Below are 20,744 nucleotides of genomic sequence, written 5' to 3'. Positions count from 1 at the left end.
AACAAGTGAGCAGATGCCATCGAAAGGAACTGGATTGGTTCTAAAAGGCAAATTACTGGGCTTTTAAAAGTAATTTCACAGCTTTCACTACCAGCAATGTGTAAGCTACCTTGAGCATGAGCCTTATCAAGAACAAACCCAAACAATTCCCATTTGCTTCAGGAGCTCCTGTAAAGAGCCTGTCGGGGTCTCAGTCATGAAATCTTCAGGTTTAATACACTACAGAGAAATGCTTATCTATTTAGTCACAGTGCTCCAAGAGTGACATTGCAGAATTAATTTCTGTACTAACTGCCTGGCTACCAAGCAAGATTTCCCATTTTTAACAAAATGAAAATAATACTGCAGCAGCCAATGTAGGTTTTAGAAACGAATACAAACACAAATGATTTTTGCTAAATGACCCTGAAAACAACCTCACTTTGTATTACAGCCTTGCTTTACTACAGTGAACACCACTGGATATTCATTTCCTTTGGTCCCAGCACCTTCAGTAAACAAACCTGAACTGCAATGTGCATCTCAAGTCCCCATTCATTCACTGGAGAGGGACAAGTAGCAAGGCTTTGCCCTTTAGGTTTAAAATAGCAACACACAGTCCAGACGCCTGCCAGCCATGAACTTAAAGAGAAGAATGCTGATCTTTGATTAACTAACTTTAAACCACAGGTTTTTTAAAGTGACTGATTTTTACCATGAAAACTCTCTTCTCAGCTTTATCTTGCCTTACTATTCACATACACCAACTCAGGCCCTGAAGTTCCATAAAGGCCAGTCATTCCAAAATTAAACACTCACAGTGAACAGGGGTCTTCTTCTGTCAGGTCTGATAAATAGACATTTGCGAAGTGGATGAACAACATCCCTATGGCTTGCTTGGAAGTATCTAAAAACCTATGTAAAATAAAAACAGTTTTTAAGACACATAAAACTGTTTATAACACAGCCAGACATTGCAAATTTATGTTAATTAAAACTCCATATCTATTACTAAATTATTTTCTCCAAATGAGAACACCAGAATGACAAAAGTATCATAGTATTTAGTTCTTTCTAAACAATGTTTCATTTTAAATTCTGCCCCTGGTTTTTCTAACAATAACCCAAATCATATTAACTCGAAACCTACCACTGTAAACACAAAGTCTATGGATATCCTCTTGGTATCCTATGCATGATCCAAGAGCTAATCCTGACTAACTCTGGCTAAGTCTTTAATAACCTCCTGGAAACAATGAGTGGATACTGCCCTGATAGGTATTTTGGACCTTTTATGTTTATGCATTTTTAGCAAGCTTCTGGCACAGACAAAAATAAAATCCTCATCATGTGCTTGTAGGCGAACAACTTAATGGTGACTAATGAGTCCTTTATCTACAGCATTTCATTTAAAAGCCAGCATATTTTTCACCTGGAAGCATGAAGTGGTTTCACTGAATTTTATCTACAGTGCAGAGCTTAGAACACACTGCAAAAGAGTTCCAACCTTGACAATATTATCTCCAAAGCAGATGATAAAGTCAGAGAAAAAAGAGTTTGTTACTCAAGGGGAAAATATAAACCCCCCTTAGACAGTGATTCAGTAATGACTCCAGCCCTTACATCCAACTTTCAGTGGATGTTTCATTAAATGTAAAACATAAGAATCATAATAAGTATTCTGCAGGAAAGAGTGTGCTTGCATTATTCAAAAAACAACCAATTTGCCTGTTGTTTGTATGTCTAAAAAGATCTAAACACCCCAACAGATCCAAATGACATTTTATGCCTGAATTCATCTACCCTCCCTGATAACTGTCTTGAACTTCAATCTCTTCATTCACTGCATGACACAGAGAGCTGAGTGTTGGAGAAGAGGCAGGAAGCCAGTGAGTTCCATATCTAATCAGTACACTCTGCTATAAATAACAATACTTGAGTCCCAGAACAAGATCCTTTGCTTAAAAATTAAGGGCTATCAGTGCACTTGTCAGAATTTCAGGCTGAGGTAGACTGTAGTACACAAAGATTTTATACTTCTTTTTTCAATAAAATAAAGGTCAGTGTTAGTTTTGAGAAGCAGCTTTGTATGAGTGGAATTTAAACCACTGAAGTCTTGAACAAGTGGAATGGCAGCCTAACACTTACACACCAGTCTCAAAATTGGTATAGCTTACATTGGCATTGCTTCAATCCAGGAACTTTTAAAGTGTAATAAACACAAACACACTTTTTATAAATTGCATTTTTTATAGTTGATGTACTTGTATTTTTTATCATCCTATTCTCTATTTTATACATAGCAGGGTACCAAGAAAACATGGAATTTTATTTGAGCCCAGCTGAGACCTTCCTCTGAGCTTATACAAGTCTGTAGATGTTCAGATGCATCTTAGGGCTACTCTAAATTTCCATCTTTAGGAAGAAGCACAAATTGAAGCTTTATGTCTAAATGCACATCTCTACAGATTCTGGAAGTGTTCAGTAAGAAATGACTACCCAGGAAACACACAGGAGGTAGCCTGGCTCGAGTATTTTGGTAACTTTTTTGGTTCCTCACTGACAGTTATCAATATCTTGTCATCACTTTCCTTTATTTTAATCATCATACACTAACATCATCCCTTCAATTTCTACTACATGCAAGAAGAAAACAAGTTAAGAATAAAGCATGCAGAAACTTACCATATCCTCCAGGGACGTCTTTCATGCTTTGGTTCTCTGAAGCGTTTTACTAGGGAGAAAAAAAATATAATTGAAGACAATCAGCAGATTGACAATCAGCTTCCAAAGCAACAAAAATATAGAAAGTGAAAGCAAATAGACTTGCAGAAATGTTTCAGCGTTCGATGAAATGGATCTTTCACTACCGCACTTCAGATCAAACTCCAAGGATCCATTTTCAGAGAAACTCACTTCTGTCACCTCTCAGTTCCTAGAGCCCCATTCTCTGACTGCCAACGTCCCTCACAGGAAACAATAATCCACATCTGACCACCATTCCATTGGCCTGAGCTTTTATGACTGCCCATCCAGAAAATTGAATTTCCAACAATAAAGCAGGTATTAGAAAGAGCTGTTTCTTTCTCTCACTGGAGACCCAAACCCAAATTGGAAAGTATTCTCATAACTTGGGGCAGTCCATAATATCAGAATGAAATCAAATGAATCAGCAGTAGGACAAATACATTCTCTGACAACGTGCCTCTATTTTGTTGGCAAACTGAATTACAGAAGGAAAGAAGGACAGATTGTTTTTTAGCCTGATAATCCCTTCACAGAAAGGCAGACAATTTTAACGTACTGGAAACAAACAAGAGAAATCAGTATTAAAATACTGACAACTATACACAAAGGCAAGCAAGTAGGTAGGTTTGTCTATTGCAGTTTATTATAGAAACTGCTCAGGCATCTGACAGAAAGCTCCTCTCATACCCTGCCCAGCTCCTTCCATGTACTTCCACCCCATCCCAGGTCCATCTGGAAGGACCCCTGAAGAACAAGAGTGGGAAAACAGAGGGCCAAGGGCACAAAAGCAGTTGCTGATGTGCAAACAGTGGCCTGTCCTTATATTCACTCTGTCTGGTCTGAAGTTTGTCCTGTTTTTTTAGGAAATTCCATTACCAACTCCTGAGCCAGAGAAGCTTTTTCCTGCTGGGAATACACACTCAGCCCTGCCACGGGTCAGAGCTGGGACAGCCTCACCTCTGTCAGATCTGGCCTCATATCCTAACACAGATTTATTCTTTCTAACAGCTGCAAGATATTAAATTCTTACACATCCCAAAGAACACAAACACAACAAGGTGATGTGAAACCTTTCCACTAAGAATGGGCTGTACTTCCTTCTGCCCAAATTTCAGTACCACTCACCAGTTCCTTCAACGTAAGTTCTTGAAAAACAATTATTTGGGCTCTTATTTCAGAAATGACCTCTTATTAAAAAAAAAATCCTCGATTCTCCTCCACCCCTTCAAACTGCAGATATTCTGGTTCAAGAGGCACAAACCATAGCAGGTATAGTCAGGCAAAATATCAACAGGGATTTTAACCTGCTTCTCCAGGTATGAGTAATGAATTTCAGTTTAACATAGGATGCTCTGTGTACATCATGCTTACCCAGCTTACAAGCCTTTAAACCACATTCTGGTTTCTGAACCAATCATAACTTTTTCACAAGTGAAGCAATTTCCCCCAAAGTCAACTGTCCTCATAAAACAATGAAATAAATCACCTCCAAAGTGGAGGGGCAGCACTTTCAGGGAACACCAAGCTGCCAACCTGCCACCTCACTGTCACTGCTTCTGACAGCAGAAAGTGTTTCACCCCCACGAGAAGCTAAAAAGTGACAAGACAAAAAGACTGTACATTTACACTAAAGATAAAGTTGTAATAGCAACATTTGCCAGCAGTTTTCCCTGTGAACAGCATGACATAAATACAAAACTTCTGTTAAAAATGAGCAACACTCAGCCAAGTTAACCAGTTTGTTATTTATGACAAGTCCTCCCTAGTCACACTATGGAGTACTTTAATTAGTGGCACTTTTGTGTAACAACAGGAAGCCACAAAGCATCACAAAACAAATGCAAGAAACAGAAGTTTCAACTTACTGTGGAGTTAGTACAAGATGCTTTTCTGTAGACAAAATGGCAATAAACTGCTATGGTGTGCATGCTTTGGGCAGGGGTGAATTCCACCCCTGAATTCTATTATTGCTATGAAGTTGTACATTGCCCCTGGATCCATTAATTTCTTTTAAAAATTCACAAAAAATCATTTTGGAAGAGGATATTCAAAAGCAATTCCACTAACAGCATTTCAGATTTTATCTGTACTGAGAAACAGCCTGGATAAGGTCTGTGTTTCTCTGGCCAGTTCTAGAAACACATTTCATTTGAGTTCACATTAAACAGGAGAGCATGCTTGGAAAGCCTCTGCAGCTGTGTTTTTGGAATGCTGACTGGTTGATCATACCACAAAAATGTATGCCCCCAAATAAAATGAGTAAAATTTTGAGGAGGTGCAACCTGATGAATATGTACCTGTGCCAGGTACATCTCAACATACCCCGATGCAGAATTTGAGTCTTCCCAGTAACTAAACTGAGCAAAAACCCCACAGGCTGCAGAGAACCACACTGGCAAGCTCAGGGTCCTCAGCAGGCTCGCCAGTAATACATTAATTTTAGAACCAAAAGCCAGCACACACTTTTTACAGAATCTTTCCTGCACTTTCAGCACCTATCAAAGTGGGGAGGGGAAAGTGATTTGGCCCCTTGTGCTCGGCCAAAAGCAGTCAGGATTGCTGCTGCCAGCGCCAGCCCCTCCTGGCAGTCTGAGCACAGGCTGGGGCTGGCTGTGTGTGTCAGCTGACAGATGGATCTCAATCTGCCGGCTCTGCCGCCGAGGACGCGCCGCTGCTCCATCTGCTCAGCTCGGAGCCGCGCTCGCACCGGCAGCCATCCTGCACAGTTCGTATTCATTAACTAATAACGGGCACAAGCTCATGCTGAATTATAAAGGAAGAAAGAAGGGCTGCTTGTTTACACATTCAGTGCCAGAATTTTTCAGGAAAGGAAATAAAAGCACTTCTGCCAACAAGCATGTGAGTTGCCAGATGGACAGATAATAGATAAGCATATAAGACACAGTATTACTAATGCAAAATTCAAGTTCATTGAATTGTCTTCCCACTTCATTGAAATTCTAGGAATAATTAATGCCAGAGTACTGTGGAAGGGTTTCTAACACTTACTTTAATGTGGGAGTTTGGCAATCAGAATTTCAGAAGACTCATAGGGAAAAATAACAGCCAGAACAGAGACAAGAAATGAAATAAAACCTCTCCAGGTTGTCAATACGCAAAGCAACGCTTGAAATCCAGCCCTTCTTTCTCTCCTTCATCTTCTCAAGAAGTCCCACAGGAACTATTTTGCTGATGTGAAGTAACTTCGATACGATTCAAGAACTCTTAGTTTCTGGATGGTTGCTCTTGTAGCAGCACAAACCTGGCTCATCTCACACCTTTGAAATGTTTCTATGTATCATGCACTACTGCATTTCTTAGATGCAGGTTCTGGCAGGTCTCATTAAGAATCTTTATGACCCCAGTAAAGATCAAAGATTTCTCTAGCTCATTAATTTGAAGAAAAAAAAAATAAAAAAACAACATGTTCAATGTCCTCTGCAGCTGCACTGTGACAACACTGCTCTTCTGAGGAGAGAGCTGGGAATGTCACCTGTGTTTCCAGTGCTTCTCAAAACTTTTTCAAAGATGGGTCACAGCCAAAGCATGTGACTGATACATTTCATAAATCTCCTACACATTTCTGCCATCAGACCTCAGCAGAGCAACAGCTGAGCTGGCCAAAGAGGAAAGGAGGAAAGGTTGGTGAGGATCACATTTGCACACCACATTCACATTTCCTCACATGCATGGGCACTTTCAGCTGGGGCAGGACTGGACCCTTCTGACAGGAAACAGCCACAAGTTGGAGCCAGGGAAATTCCAGGGTGAAAGAAGTAAAAAAATTTCCAGCGAGGCCAATTAAATTCTGCCACAAGTTGTCCCAAGAACATGCAGCGACTGCAGTCTGACAGAGCTCGAAAATTACCCTGGACAATGCTCCAAGCAGGGGGGCTGGGCCAGCCCTGCCCTGAGCAGGAGGTGGGAGCAGGTGACATTTGGAGTCCCTTCCAAAAAAAAATTGGTATTTAAGTCTAGAACACATTTTTCTGTGATCTGACACTTGAAAAGTTCCAAGATTTGAACCAATTATCAAAGGACTAAAGTATGGCTAACTGAAAATCACACACACACACACATATGTGGAGGGACAGAATCTCACACTGAGAAATCTGCTGCAGTGTGAGCTTCCCAAGTAAACAGGTTTGCAACCAGACAGATCCTCCAACACAGCCCTCACAGTGCAAGACTGCTGGGATCTGCAGGCTACTTTGGTATTGCTTCACAGGATTCCACATTCCTGACAAGGACTGCAAGTTTCCTGTACAAGTGTTTGCTCACTGTGTGTGGAATAACACTGAAGTTACACCAAGCAGTAGCACCCAAGCTTGGAATCTGATGCAGATTTTCAGATGACCACTCTCCAAGAATGGCATTATTTCCAGAACATTTGGTTATCAGACCATATGCCTCACAAATCCGAACCTACACTTTCTAACCTTGTAAAAAACTTGTAAAGTCAACTACATACACAGGCCAGATTTTTATTTTTTAAAACTCGATTTGGGAAGACTTTGAGAAACGCTGTTCTACTTGTTAGTATCAACACTTCTCCCACAACAGTGGAACCATGTCTGTTCTGAACAAGCATATGCACACTAGTAAGTCCTGAAAACTCACTGTGGAATGACAACTACCAATGAATTTCATGTTATTTGTGATTTTTTAAATTAATTAGCACTTACCTCCCTTTACTATTAAAGCAAAGCCTTTAAGAGGCTTGTCTTGCTATTTCACTTTGTTCCTTTCCCATTATTTTCTTGGTAGCAGCATAGTGAGAATAAATAATTACATGAGATTACATAAAAGATTTCCCCAAAATAGAATTTTTCTTTTTAGAATTAACTGTGCAAGAAACAACATGTCCAATGAGAATAGGCTACAATGATGATTTACAAAAGATATATAGGTGTGTAAACCATATATCACTCAATTGCCAAAAGCTTTTGTGACTCCTATGAGCTCAGCATCTCCCCATACTCAGTTAAAAAAAAAAAAGGAATTTTCTCTGTATTTGTTTTAAAAGAGGCAATAAATGTGATTGCAATAAGCACCAAAAGAACCAGTGTCATTTCTCCAGCCCCAAAATGCACTATGCTCTTGGCAATTCAGTTTTTGCCCTACTGCAAATTCTTCCTTCCACTCCTATGTCCCATCAGCTACATGCTCAAATGCAGGACACCCTAAGCCTGCTGCTCATTTCCCTGCATAAGAGCCCCAGAATTCTACATAATATTTTGGCTTAAGGACACAGACTTCTCCACACATGAGACACCCACGGTACTAAAGCAGAAATTATATTGGATTAGAACTGATTTCAGTGATATTGCTGCATTAGAGAAACACACCAGGAACCATGGTTTCTTCATGATGAAAAAAGTTATGGAATAGCTCACTCAAGGGAAAATTTTGTTCTAATCAGTATTAGACTGACATCCTACAAAGTGCATGAGCTCCCAGCTCTGCTGCCCAGCAAAAAGGATTTTTCAAACTTCTGCAAGAGAGAAAACATTAGCCATGCAAGAACCCAACCCCTTTCTTAATCCCACTGTGCCCTTGGCCTTAATGATTCTGTAGTGTAATTAAGAACTGGTCCATTAAAGAAGGTCACCCAGGGAGAAACTTTATAGAAAGCTGGACACAATAAAGTTTAATGACCCAGCCAGTTGGTTATTCAGGGACACTGTCACACTAAAGATGCAGTGCCTGGACAGCCACCAGGTACCTGCAAACCACAGATCTTATCTCAGTCTCTGTTCCACTGCCAGCAGTGACAATAATGTTGTGATAAGGCAGCAAAACCTTTGTGAGCCTGACTGGAACTTCTGTCAGAGCAGAGAACAAGGGGCTCTGTTTTACTGCAAAGTTAGAGACATCAGTGCCAAGCATCCATCAAGCCCAGCTATCTCATGACCTGGGCTCCTTTGTCTCAACACAGATGACATGAGATGACTGAAAACAAGGTGCCCGCACTGGATTTCACATTATTTATCAAATGGGCAGAAGTGCTTGCTAGATAAATGCTGGTGAAATACAGTAACTGAAAGTTACCTGTGTAAAAGCATTTACTTCCTACCTGCTTCCACAGCCAGCTAAAAACCTACCTGTAAATTTTCTCCCTTCAAAGGTTTAGTGAGAGCTAAAACTTTATAGTCATTCTGCAGGGAATGGCAATCACAAAGTAAAACTCCCCTTCACAGTGCAGGGGAGGAGAGGACAAATCATTATCAGGAAAAGAACTCTAAATACTGCAGTCTGAGCTTTGGAATAAATCAGATGATTCTGCTGCTTCAGGAAAGGCAGCCAAATGCATTACATGAGGCTGGTGAGTTTTTTTTCCCCTAACATGTATGCACTTTAGGCTCCAAAAATTTTTCCTAAATCCTTATCTTGTATAGATTGGCTGTGGGAGACACAAATAAATCATATTACCTGCATACAACTCAGCCTAAGACAATTTCAGCAAGACTGATCTCGTGCATCCTGGTAGCACATGACTGTGTGGCCCTGACAGATGCATTAACTTGGCTGTCAATAAAGGAAACAAATACATCTTGGCAGAGGCAGCAGCCCAGACACACCACATCAATAGCCATTGTCATGGGGCTTTTTTCCTTTTTCTTAAAGGTAAAGCTTACTTTTAAAACAACTAAACTAACTTAGCAGAGGGAGAATTGCACACAACTTCACACTTTTGATTACTAACCTATTTGCTGTCTCCCCAGAGAGGGAGGCACTTTAGAAGTCATAAAATGCATCTACAACACACCCTGTAAACAGAAGCATCCAGCCCTCAGCTCCCAAAAGCCATGGCAATACTAAAAAGAAAGGGATGCAAGTAACTGCTTTAAGAACTCTAAGGTAAACAGCACAAGTAGCTTAGGAAATATTTATCCAAATAATAAAGTTAAAAGCCACGATTCAGTCTTAAGAGACAGGCATTTGTTATCTTTGCATTTAGCATACACAGCACTGTTGGGTCAAGGTGTGCTCTGTTTGAAAGTTATAATAAATCAGTTTCCCAGCATATTCAGAGAGATGCATTTGCTATTCTGTTTCTTCAACAGGTATGAGATAGTTAAAGCAAAGCAAATCTAAGCTTCCTGTGAAAATGCCTGTGAGATTGGCATTGGAAAGTTGATACAGATCCCTCCTGCAAACACTTTTATATTCTGAAGCAGGTATCATTAAACAACTGCCAAGTGAAAAAGCAAGGTTGCTAGAAAAACAGCTGTGCCATTCCTGCCATGCTATGCAAGCACCCAGTGAAGACTGAAAAATACAGTCTGCTGTGTTCAAGTGGATTTTTTTCTGTGTTAGAAATCAGAACCATTTGGGAAACATGAATTATTTAGCACAAGACAAATAGAATCAATCCATATTAATGTGCACTAAGCAGCAATTTACGATTCACAACACCATTTTCACATACAGCATTCACAAGATCACTCAATAATACATGAGGCTTTCTGAACATTATTAGTATGACAACAGGTATCAATGAACTTAAAGTCATTCAAGCTGCTTGTTTTAAATCAGCTCTTGGGAACGGGCAGAACTGCCACAGCACAGCTCCAAACTCAATCACCATTCATTAAAATATTCAGCAAGGCAGAAACTGTAACAGTTTTAAAAGCAGAAAGCAAACCTGAAATGTAAGTTCAGATACAAAAAAGATGTAAAAGGAAAACTGTAAAAACTTTGTAAAAAATGATAACACAGCAAATATGTTAAATTAAGGAGGCCAAAGGTAGATGTAAACTGTATGTTCAGAGGCCATTTAAATTCCAAAGAGCTTTCCTTACCAGATTCAGTCTTTCTAGGCTGGAACTACCAGAGCATTGATTTGCAAGACAGACATTTCATACAACACCAACTGTTCTAAAAAGAACAAAAGATACACAAGCTGCTTTCATATACTCTCTTTACACATGATCAAATACCATGAAAGGAGAGTCAGAGGCCAATTATGGAGACTTCTTTGATGTAATGTATCTAACAACTAGGTATACACTTCATAAATGAAATTTATGAAATCAGGCTGAAATCATGTAACGATTTCCACCTGCAAAAGGCTTCTTACTTCTTAACTACATCAAAACCTAATGCCAGCACTGAAAATATATTGCCATAAGTAACTCAAGGTTTTAAGATTAGATGGAGGAGGGTAGGACTTCCCCCCCCATAATTTTAAAGCTCCTTAGACTATTTTGTCTTCTAACATTACAATTACCTTCCAAAGAAAGCATTTAAGTCCTATGTAGATAAAATAATGTAGGCTGTTGGTCACACCACCTGCTTCAAAGCAAGGAGGATGTGCTGGAAGATACTGAATAGCAGCTTCTCAAGCACCAGGAAGGAAGTAAAGGCAATTATTCTAAAATGGCATTAAAATTTTAGAGCATAGTATCTTCAGAAATTATGAGAGACAGAGGATATATGCTGGTAGTTGTGAATAGCTGCTTGTAATTTAAAAGTAATTTTTGCTCCATGGAAAAATTCTGCATTTTTGAGAAACAGAAAAAAAAATTATCACAGTGAAACAAGAAAAAGCAAGCAAAGGTTGCTTCTGTAAGTAAAGAACTTCTCAAAGGGACTGCCTAGACTGTCCAAGATTGCTGTGGTGAACCTTATTTGAATTTACTTCCATGGGTTCATCCCTTTCACAGGCTCAGTGGAGCAATGGAGAAACCTCTCCAAAAGAAGCAGCACCCAAACAAACTCCTTGTCACAAATCTTCACCTCCTGAGCACCCTGCAGCTCCCAGAGCAGCTGCCCCTCAGCTTGGTACTGCCCCACCACCAGAGAAAATAAGGAACTGTGGCACCGTTCTCCTTTTCTCTCAGGCAAGCCCACATACTTCAATCACCAAGAGAGGAGGAGGAATGCTTGGCCTTAGAACCTGGGGTAGCCAAAAATGTGACAGAAGACAAAATGACCAAAACCATAACATATCAAATTAAAAAACAATATTTGCTTATTATTTTAAAAAAGTGCAACATTTAGAGGAAAAAACACCATAAAACTCAGAAAAAAATGAAGTAACTTTAGTAACTTCCTTGACACGACTTTCCCCTGCTGTAGCTCTGCATGTCTGTAAAGTAACTCACACCTGGAACTATGAATCTGAACCTTGAACACTGAGCTCTGAGGAATTTGAACTGTAAGTTCATTTTAGCTCATTTTCATTCTCAACCTTCCTTACATATGACAACATATGTATGAGGTTATGACAACAAATAGATATAAAATGTGTGATTCAGGGTAAGTGGCAGAAAAACAGGTCTTCAGTATCATGACCATCACTGTGAATAGGTTTAATTATCCCTGAGTAAACCCTAAAACCACACTGCCTGCAAAGGCAGACTCATGCAAGCCCTGAGCTTGTGTTCAGTCTGCCAGAGATTTAACAAACTGAGTTTCACAGGGAATAAATTTTGCTGAGATCAAGAAATCTTTGAGAGTGCAAAGCATTTCCTACCAGCAGGCATGAGGAAGCAGACCTGATTTTTCACTTCATCAACAAAATCCACACAGATAAGACCTTGTTAAATACCACTTTAAGAATGCAAACTTCATTAACCATGAAATTAATATCACCACAGAATGCAAAGCTGCAGCCTGTGTGTCTGTGCAAATCAGCTCCTTACAGATTTAATTATAAAACACCAGTCAGGAGACATTCACTATGCACTTTAGAGTTAAACACCAGTCTAGCTAACAGTCCAGAAGTTCATCCTAATTAAACACAGCTTCAGAGTTCCTGGATAATTTATCATTTTAACAGTTTACAAATGTCAACATAACTTATCCTTTTTCCTAAACATTTCATAACGTGAATGACATGTGTAATTATACTTAGAACAATCTTATTATGGGGCCTACAACTACAGCCAGCAATCAGCTGAGTAATAAGAAAATGTAACACTTTCTGAGTCAGCAGGACAAAGTAGGGCATCAGACCTAATGAAAAGAGACTTAGAGATTGCAGATTATTTGTCTAAATTGGTGCCTTATTTTCCTTGTCTTAACTTTTACTGGCATGGTGTTCCAAGGATAGTTAGTGACACTAAAATATTAATAACCTGACGTGATCAGGGCATGAGGACCAATAAAGTGCTATTACAATCTATGGCAACTAAGAATTGGACATCTTGAAAGCCGTTTTAATAAAAAAGCAGGTATTTCCTTCACTTAAAAAGGATCATTTTCCAACCCTACTATTACATGCTTTTGCACAGCATGAAATTTGTCAGCAAGATGTGCCTTTTTCCGGAGAGTTCACAATGGACAGAACTTATTCCACATAGATTTTTCCTGTTAAATAGTAATACAATATTAGCATGGCAAAAGAAAGTAATTTACTTTGCTAATTCAGCCAGGGTTGGATTTCTTCTTTCTGCTCCAGCTCGTAGTGCATCTCTCCTATTTGTCTCAAACTCAGCTCGGGATGTACAGAGGCACTGGAAGGGCTGATGATTTATTTAAAGCAAACAAGCAGCAGCAATGCTACATGGCTGCAAGTGATACCTCACCATCTGGGGACAGGGAAACACTGGATCATTGTAAGGCACAATTTCCTTGGCCCTGACCAAAGTGACCTCACAAGGCTCCTCCAAGTCCTGCAGCTACAAGCAGACACTTAACCTACACACCAACAGCCCCGCGATACCGATCGTCGCTAATTGCGGCGGCACGGGCCCGAAGGAGGAAGAGAGTAACACACATTTATTTCTACAGCCACCACGCCGTGCTGTTTCCTGCCTGGCCCGCAGCCAGGCGGGAGGAGCAGCCTCAGCCCTGCCCGGGCCGAGCCCCGCGCACGGCGGCTCAGGGGCAGCGGCCCCGGCTGGGCCCCGAACCCGGCGCTGTCCAGGGTCCTGCCCCGACCCCGCCACCCGCCAGTCCCGATGCTCCCCGGGGAGCTTTGGGCACTTCCGACTTCTGAAAAACGCTCTCCCGAACGTCGCCTTTTAGCACAGTTCAACAGCACATCTTGCCAGTGCTCCTTTACCTGCAGAGGCATCCATCCCCACTGCTGCGGTACCCCAGAGTGCTCCTTCAACTCTTTCCAAGCACACATTGCAATGCCAGCTCTGCATTCACCAGGCAAGCCACTGTGGGAACCCAGAACATCCCTCTGACTGTCCAGGACGGCCAGAACTCCTGCCAGGGGGCTCAGAAACCATAGCACAGAGCCCAAAACACCTGTGGGTTTGATTATGACCCATGGAGCAAATTACCAACCTTAGACGAAGATCAGCAAGCCACAACAGTTTAGGTAGAATGATAGTGAAGTTGTCACGGGGTGGAAAAGTAGATTTTAGGGTTTTTGGTATGGGGGTTCAGGAGGCAAGATGGAGGGAACTGGGCATGTCCAGGCTTTCTCCTTCTTCTTCTTGGCCTCCATCTTCTGCTGTGATGTTGGCACTTACAGATTGGTTTAGAGTAGAAGCTCACTGTCTAGTAGAGGTGATAGGCATTGGGAAGTTACTGTAAACATAGTATATGTAGTTTTTAGTATAAAGACATAACCCTGCCCCGGGGGCAGGCAGAGTGCCTGGAACTGTCCTGCTGGATGAACCTCGGCAGGGCAGAAGAAAAATTTTTTACAGATAAGAAACAATAAACAGCCTTTGACCAAGAACTGAAGAGCTCTGACTCATTCTTCAAGCGCTTGGGCTGGGAAAAGGGACTTGTAACAATCTCGGGGTCACAGCGACCCGAAAGGCCCCGAGAAGCCACAAGGAGCCTGCACTTGTGAGAGCTCCAGGAGAATGAATAAAGTGCATTTTGCACCGTGCCTGCGGTGTGCAAGCACAATGCTGCTTGTATTTTCACAACTAGGAAAGCTCCCATTTGTGATTTGACACTTTTGAGACAAGTTTTAATATTGGACACAAAAAGGACCCTGCTGAGAGGTCCTCAGGAATTCATGTGAACATTAACTGCATCACTCAGAGCAAATACATTCAAGGATGCAGTATTAGCAAGTCAGAATAATATATAATCTTTTGAAGAAATGCTTTTATTAATAAAGCTAGCAGGCCTCTGCCCAGCATCTCAGGAAATGCCATGCATAATAAGCTAGTTGCTGTTACTCAGAGGTCTGTATTCCACTGCTGATGTTACAGGCTATCAAATTTTCATATTTTCTAAGCCTGCTCAAGCAGAAAGAAAATTGCTATAGAAAACAACTAAATCATATGGTTTAGACCTTTTGTATCCATTAGCTTATTTTATGCTTTTTTCTTAAAGGACAACTGGAATTACCTTTAATTCCTTCTCGCCAGAACATTATTCCCATAAAATTACTCCTTTACCTTCATGTAAATATGAAATAATTCCTCTGAAAAGCACATTTTTGCTAAGGCATTTCAGATTCTACTGAATTACCTGCTAAGATAGCTTATTATGTGAGAAAGCATTCCTTCTCCTTGGACAGCTTTTTAAGTGGGAAAACCTTGCTGTAAAGTTCACTGGCATTAAGGATGTAGTTTTTAAGGTATTTCCTTTAAGGTCCTGTAAGCAAAGAGAGCACCTTACAATATATAGTATCTTTTATTGGAATGGTTTCTTTTTGTTTCATCTGTGACTCAACAGCAAACCCACCTACTGGGTTATTCACTGCACCTGTATCCAGTCATTCCACTTTTGTAAACCCTCCTCAGCCTGAGTACAGACACAAACTATAACAAGGCTACAAAAAGGGAACAGACTCCCACACTCTGGTCTCCTTTACAGCATATTTGTATTTTCCTCACAGACAGACACAAACCTCCTACCTACAGAGCACCAATTGACTCCTCTATTTCAATAATTCATCATACAACTCACATCTGATTTCTCAGCCATTCCTAAGTAGCCCAAAACAAACACTGCCACACTCTGATAAGGCACCTATCTTCTGGCAAACAAGCTTAGTAAGTAAACTACTTTAAACAGTTTGTCAGACAGGGTAAGGGGATGGGCAGTGGCCTTTCCCCCATGCCTTTCCCAGGTTTGGGTAATAAAAATGGAGTTATTTAACCCTCCATCTAACGTCATACATGTATGAGAACACTGTGCTAACATCCCTCTCTTATCATGCACTCCCAACGAAAGCCCAACTACACAATGCTCAGAAGGTGCTTGTAATTACAGACAGAACACATGGTATTATCCTAAAGTATTTAAAACCTGCTTTGTGGCATCAGGAAATAAACACAAATATTGCACCAAACAACCTCAAACACCTCAGGAGCAAAGCTATCATTTTAAATCAAGATCCTGTGAAATAAGGTACAAATATGACAGCAGCAAACTTTGGAAAAATATTACCTTTGGCTTAGTGACCTGTAGCATAAACATGCATTTCTTCCATCAAGGGAAACTCATTAAGACTTCCTGTTATGAAGCGGCTTGGCTCAAACAAACCAGGGTGAAAAACAAATCCATATGCAAGGCAGGAGGAACAAGAACAAAACCAAGCAATACACTAAAAACCATCAGGCTAACAGGTTTGAGAGTCAGTGACCAGAGTCCAAGAGGGCTGCCAGTCCAAGCAGAATTGCCAAAATGAGGTGGTTTTTCACCAGTTAGTTCCCTTGGATAGGGAGTGAGAGCCTGTGGTCAGAAGAGACTCAAGAGAAGTTGTCACACTCAACTTCAGTTCAGCTTTTCCTGTGCTGGAACCTCTGTAGCATCTTGGTGAAACTGTTTCACACATCTTTAGCCTCACAGCTGAGCCATAAAAGTAATTCATACTAATTAAACACAACAGGTGGGCTCTGATAGTATTGAGTAAATTCACTACTGGTTCAGACATCAGAAAAGGACCTCCCTGCACATGCTTCACATCAAGAACAGCAGGGTACAACCTGGAATCAGAGACACTAAGGAGTGAATTCGTGTGGCCTTAACTTAAAACAATAAAAACCACATGCAAACTTCAACTCTTTTAAAGGGAGATGGGGAAGCTCCCATATAAACTCGAGATAGATGATCACTAGCTAAAGCACCTTCCACAAGAAAAAGGTTAGGGGTTGTGACAGGTTATATTTGAATCTGGAAAAACCTAGAAGGAAGTCATTCATTTAAAAGGTAAGGTGGGGTGAGTGGGTGAAACTGATCCTCATTCCCTGTGTGTCAGAACAGGGAGTCAAAGGCTACAAGGTAAAGGAAACCTAGGAATTAATGCCAAATGAACATTTTGTCAGCTGAAAGTGATAAATTCACCATTGCTGTCACCTGTTGGTTGTGCCCATTCAGCAGTGGGAACACACAAGGTAGGCTGTAATGTGCCTGGGGTAAAAGCCTTCCCTACCAGTTTCACAAGACAGACACAGCAGGGCAGCTGCCACACTCTCCCTGGCAGAGAGCCACCACATTTCCACAAAGTAAAAACCTGATACTTAACACATTTTAGCCCTTCAAATATGAAGTTTGAATGATATCATTGGCAGGTCAGCTGACAGCACAGCTTTACAGCAACTGAACAGGGGCATGAACAAAAAGGTGGCACACTGGAGTGTCAGATCTTAAATAATTTTGCTTTCAGAACAGCCTTTCAGTTCTTTGTAGATGAACATCCAGCAGTGAGGCACAGAAAAGGTCCTTCTTCTCTTACAGCTTACATTTAAAAATATTTTCTTTTTTCCACTGAATGCAAGCATGGTAAAATTTGTCTAGAAAAGGGCACATCTGGGTCAGCCTTTGATTAAGCCACTTACCAAAATTTCTTATTCTTTACACGTCAAATCAAATATTTTTCAAAGAAAGACAGTTTCTGTGCATAAAGAGCAATTGTGCAATGTATCTCTGGTGCCATTACTTTAATTTCTTTTACTACAGAGGGCTCAGTACCATTAATCACAACTGAAATATTAGAACATCTTCTTCTAGTGCTTCCTTTCAAAAAAAAAGAAGACAAAAGACAAGTGACTTCCTCCTTATTAAATTTAAATACCAGACCAGTAAGGCAAGAGCTGGAGAAATGATACAGCTGCACACAGAGAATTACTGCAGTTCCAAAGGGGCCTGACTGCAGTCACAAACCTCAAGCAGCCCCTGCCTACAGCCACTTGTTTCTCCCTCTGTGCCAGACAGCTTCAGAGCTACTCCAGCTGAAATGCAACCAGTCCTGGGATAGAGCTGCAGCAGCTGTGCCACCCCTCCTGCCCCAGCAGCCTGGGACAGGAACAGCTGTGCAGGTGCCCAGATGTTTGCTGAGGCCACACTCTCCCTTCATGCTCAGCCACAAGTTCCTGCTTTTCTGTCACATCTTCCCTGTCACAAAAAGCCTATTTGTTGAGGAAACTTTAAAGGGTTTGGAACAACACACTAGGTGTTTTGCATATGACTTAAAGAGGTGTCCTGGGGTGACTTTATGATGCTAGTGAATAGAAACATGCAGAAACAGCTATCAGACAAATAGAATTTTTGCACAAAACAGCCCTTAACAGAGAGAGAGCTGCTCTTGTACCAGTGTAACAGGCTCACCAGCTTCTCCTCCTGCTCAGGCAGAGGCACAAAATACCGTGGAAGAGAACGTAGCTGGCAAAGGTGGGACAAACGAACCTGTCCTGTTTTTGAATATATGCACTTTTAAGAATGATAAGTTGCTATGTTTTTGCTCTGGTCTGCTTTGGACACAGACTCCTTTCTCAGCAGTACGTTGTGAGGACTGGCTGCCTTCCACTCCCTTCTGCCACAACTGCACCAACAGTCTCCTCCCAGTTCATGGTTTAACAGTTCCTAACCCAAGTCAGAAAGTGCAGCCAACAACAAGGTTTTCATTTTTCTAGTCCCTACTTTTTACAGGCACTTTTTCTTGTCATCACTTAGTCCAATGTTACTATAATATACATAAAAATACTATTTCCAGAAAAAAATATACCATCCTGACAACTAATGTCTGTAGTTCTTCTTTTGATGCACAATCCATAAAAATTACCTATTTGTATCCCTTAAATCTAAAACCAACACTGCGTACTCATCACCTTCCTACACAGAGGTACTTCTGCTCAGAAACTGCTAAAACTTCTAATTATGAGGCTGCTGTCACTGACCAAATGTTACACTGCTGATTACTGCTGCCCTTCAGCCACAGGATGACAGCTATACCCATAGCTTTTAGAAGAGCAATGTAATTGTCAATAGCGACTGAACACTAAGGCATGCAAATGTAACGCGGTAGCAAACGTCTGAGTTAACCATAATGGTATGACAGCAGCACGAAAAGGCATCAGCGCAATTCTAATGTAAACAGGATCTTAGTCTTTAGATCAAACTATAAAACGTGTCCCTGATGTTCTCTTTTTCCTCTCCCACTTTTTGCTACCAGCAAGGTCACAGTCAGCTGAGTAATGACACTGGGCTTCTTTTCCACTCCTCCACCCACAGGATACTAACTGGACCAGGGGATAGAGACAATCCCCCCAGAATTGTTTCAGGTTGTTGTGACTCCCTCACCACGCGGCAGAGCCACCAGAGACCTTCCCTGCCTTTCCACCACAATCAGAGAGCAGCGGCAGGAGTCCTGCCCACCAGCTGAGCTCTGCCAGCGGCCACACAGCTCTGGGGCTGCTCCAGCTCCCAGGAATGGCCCTCCAAGGAAGCGAGGCACGACCGAAACAAGTATGACTTTGCTGCTGGTGACATGACAGGGTAGGCGCACCTGCAGCAAAACTGATCAGCCAAACCCGTGACTTGTGTACATCCCAAACCCGAGCGGTTCCGCACACACCGCCTCCTCCTGCTGGCAGAATCCCAAGCAGAAGACACACCCACCCAATCAATTCTACCAGCACAGGTACGAGCATTGGGAAGGCAAGTTTAAGAAAGCGAAAGGACCTGAGCCACCGCCTCTGAGGCCTCCCCGCACGGCCCCGCTCCGGCTCACCCGGCACCCACAAAGCGCCGCCGGCGGCTGCGCCCCCGAGGCCGCCGCGGCCCTTCCGAGCCCTCCCCGGCCGGGAGCCCGGGACAGCCTGGGCCTTCCCGGGACGGCCTCGGGGCAGTGCGGCCGCGGCACCGCTACCGAGCCCGACCCATCTCGGGCCGCCCCCCGCTCCCCGCCAGGCCGGAGGCCGCGGCCCCGCCACTCACGCATGAGGGTGCTGAAGGCCACGACGCCCAGGAGCCCCTGCAGGAAGATGCCGAATCTGTCCATGAGGGCGCCGTTCTCGCAGCCGCGGTCCCCGGGCCCCGGCGCCCCTGCGGGCCGCGGGGTGCCGGCGGTGAGGCCGAGGCTGCCGTTGGGCGGCGGCGCCCCCATGGCGAGGCCCGGCCGGCGCCCTCAGCGGCGCATGGCGGCCGTGCCGGCCCCGCTGCCGCTCCGCCCCGCTGCCTGCGCTGCCTGCCCGCCCCGCTCCCGGCCCGCACCGCCCCTGCCCGCCCCGCCGCGTCACCGCACCGCCCCTCGGCCCTCCGCCCGTGACACGGACAGCGACCGGCCCCCGGGAGCAGGGGGCTCAGCCGCAGCGCTCGGCAGAGCCGGCTGAGGAGCACGGCAGAGGAGCGCCTGGTACTGCGGGCAGCTGCTAAACACTGGCTGGCTCCAGCATCCACACACCGGCTCCAGCATCCCCCGTCTGGCTCCATATCCCACACACCGGCTCCAGCATCCACACACCGTCCGGCTCCAGCGTCCACCCCTTTTCCAAACCGCGCCACAGCCCCGAGGAAGCCCCGGGTAAGAACTCACAGCACCGGAGGCTTTGCTTAGCCCAGACCGCACAGGGTCAGGCAAGGCTGCTATCGCCCTAGAAAGAGGAAAGTATGACCTGGGTTCTTTCGCAAAAATGTTTCATCCTCTGTAAAAGGCAACCCGCGGCCCAATGGATTAAACAAAACATGTCAGCACTTTCATCTGGAAAACTATGAAACTGGTGGCAAGTGAGCCTCGACTGGCCCCGTTGTGCTGTACCCCTCTTCATCCTCACCAGCCACAAGTGCATCAAGTTTGGGCTCTTATTTTTAGTGCAGGATCAAGCCAGGTCATGTTGCATTGTATTGTTTTCTTACACAATTTCTTT

The 20,744-nt window shown here is 42.9% G+C and overlaps 1 protein-coding gene across 1 annotated transcript in view; it reads right to left on the bottom strand.

Annotated features, from left to right (window-relative positions):
* Positions 1 to 19,984, bottom strand: part of STIMATE (STIM activating enhancer) — a 34,588-nt gene extending 14,604 nt beyond the window's left edge. The window contains exons 1-3 of the mRNA XM_036391024.2: positions 19,816 to 19,984; positions 2,665 to 2,713; positions 799 to 894 (exon numbers count right to left, since the gene is read on the bottom strand). Coding sequence (XP_036246917.2) covers positions 799 to 894; positions 2,665 to 2,713; positions 19,816 to 19,984 — 314 coding nt within the window. The remainder of the gene's footprint in view (positions 1 to 798; positions 895 to 2,664; positions 2,714 to 19,815) is intronic.
* Positions 19,985 to 20,744: the final 760 nt, after the last annotated feature.

The sequence above is a fragment of the Molothrus ater genome, chromosome 11 (assembly GCF_012460135.2).
Source record: "Molothrus ater isolate BHLD 08-10-18 breed brown headed cowbird chromosome 11, BPBGC_Mater_1.1, whole genome shotgun sequence".
Taxonomy (NCBI): Eukaryota; Metazoa; Chordata; class Aves; order Passeriformes; family Icteridae; genus Molothrus; species Molothrus ater.
Note: the sequence above shows the minus strand (reverse complement) of the source record. Positions and strands in the feature narration are given on the sequence as shown.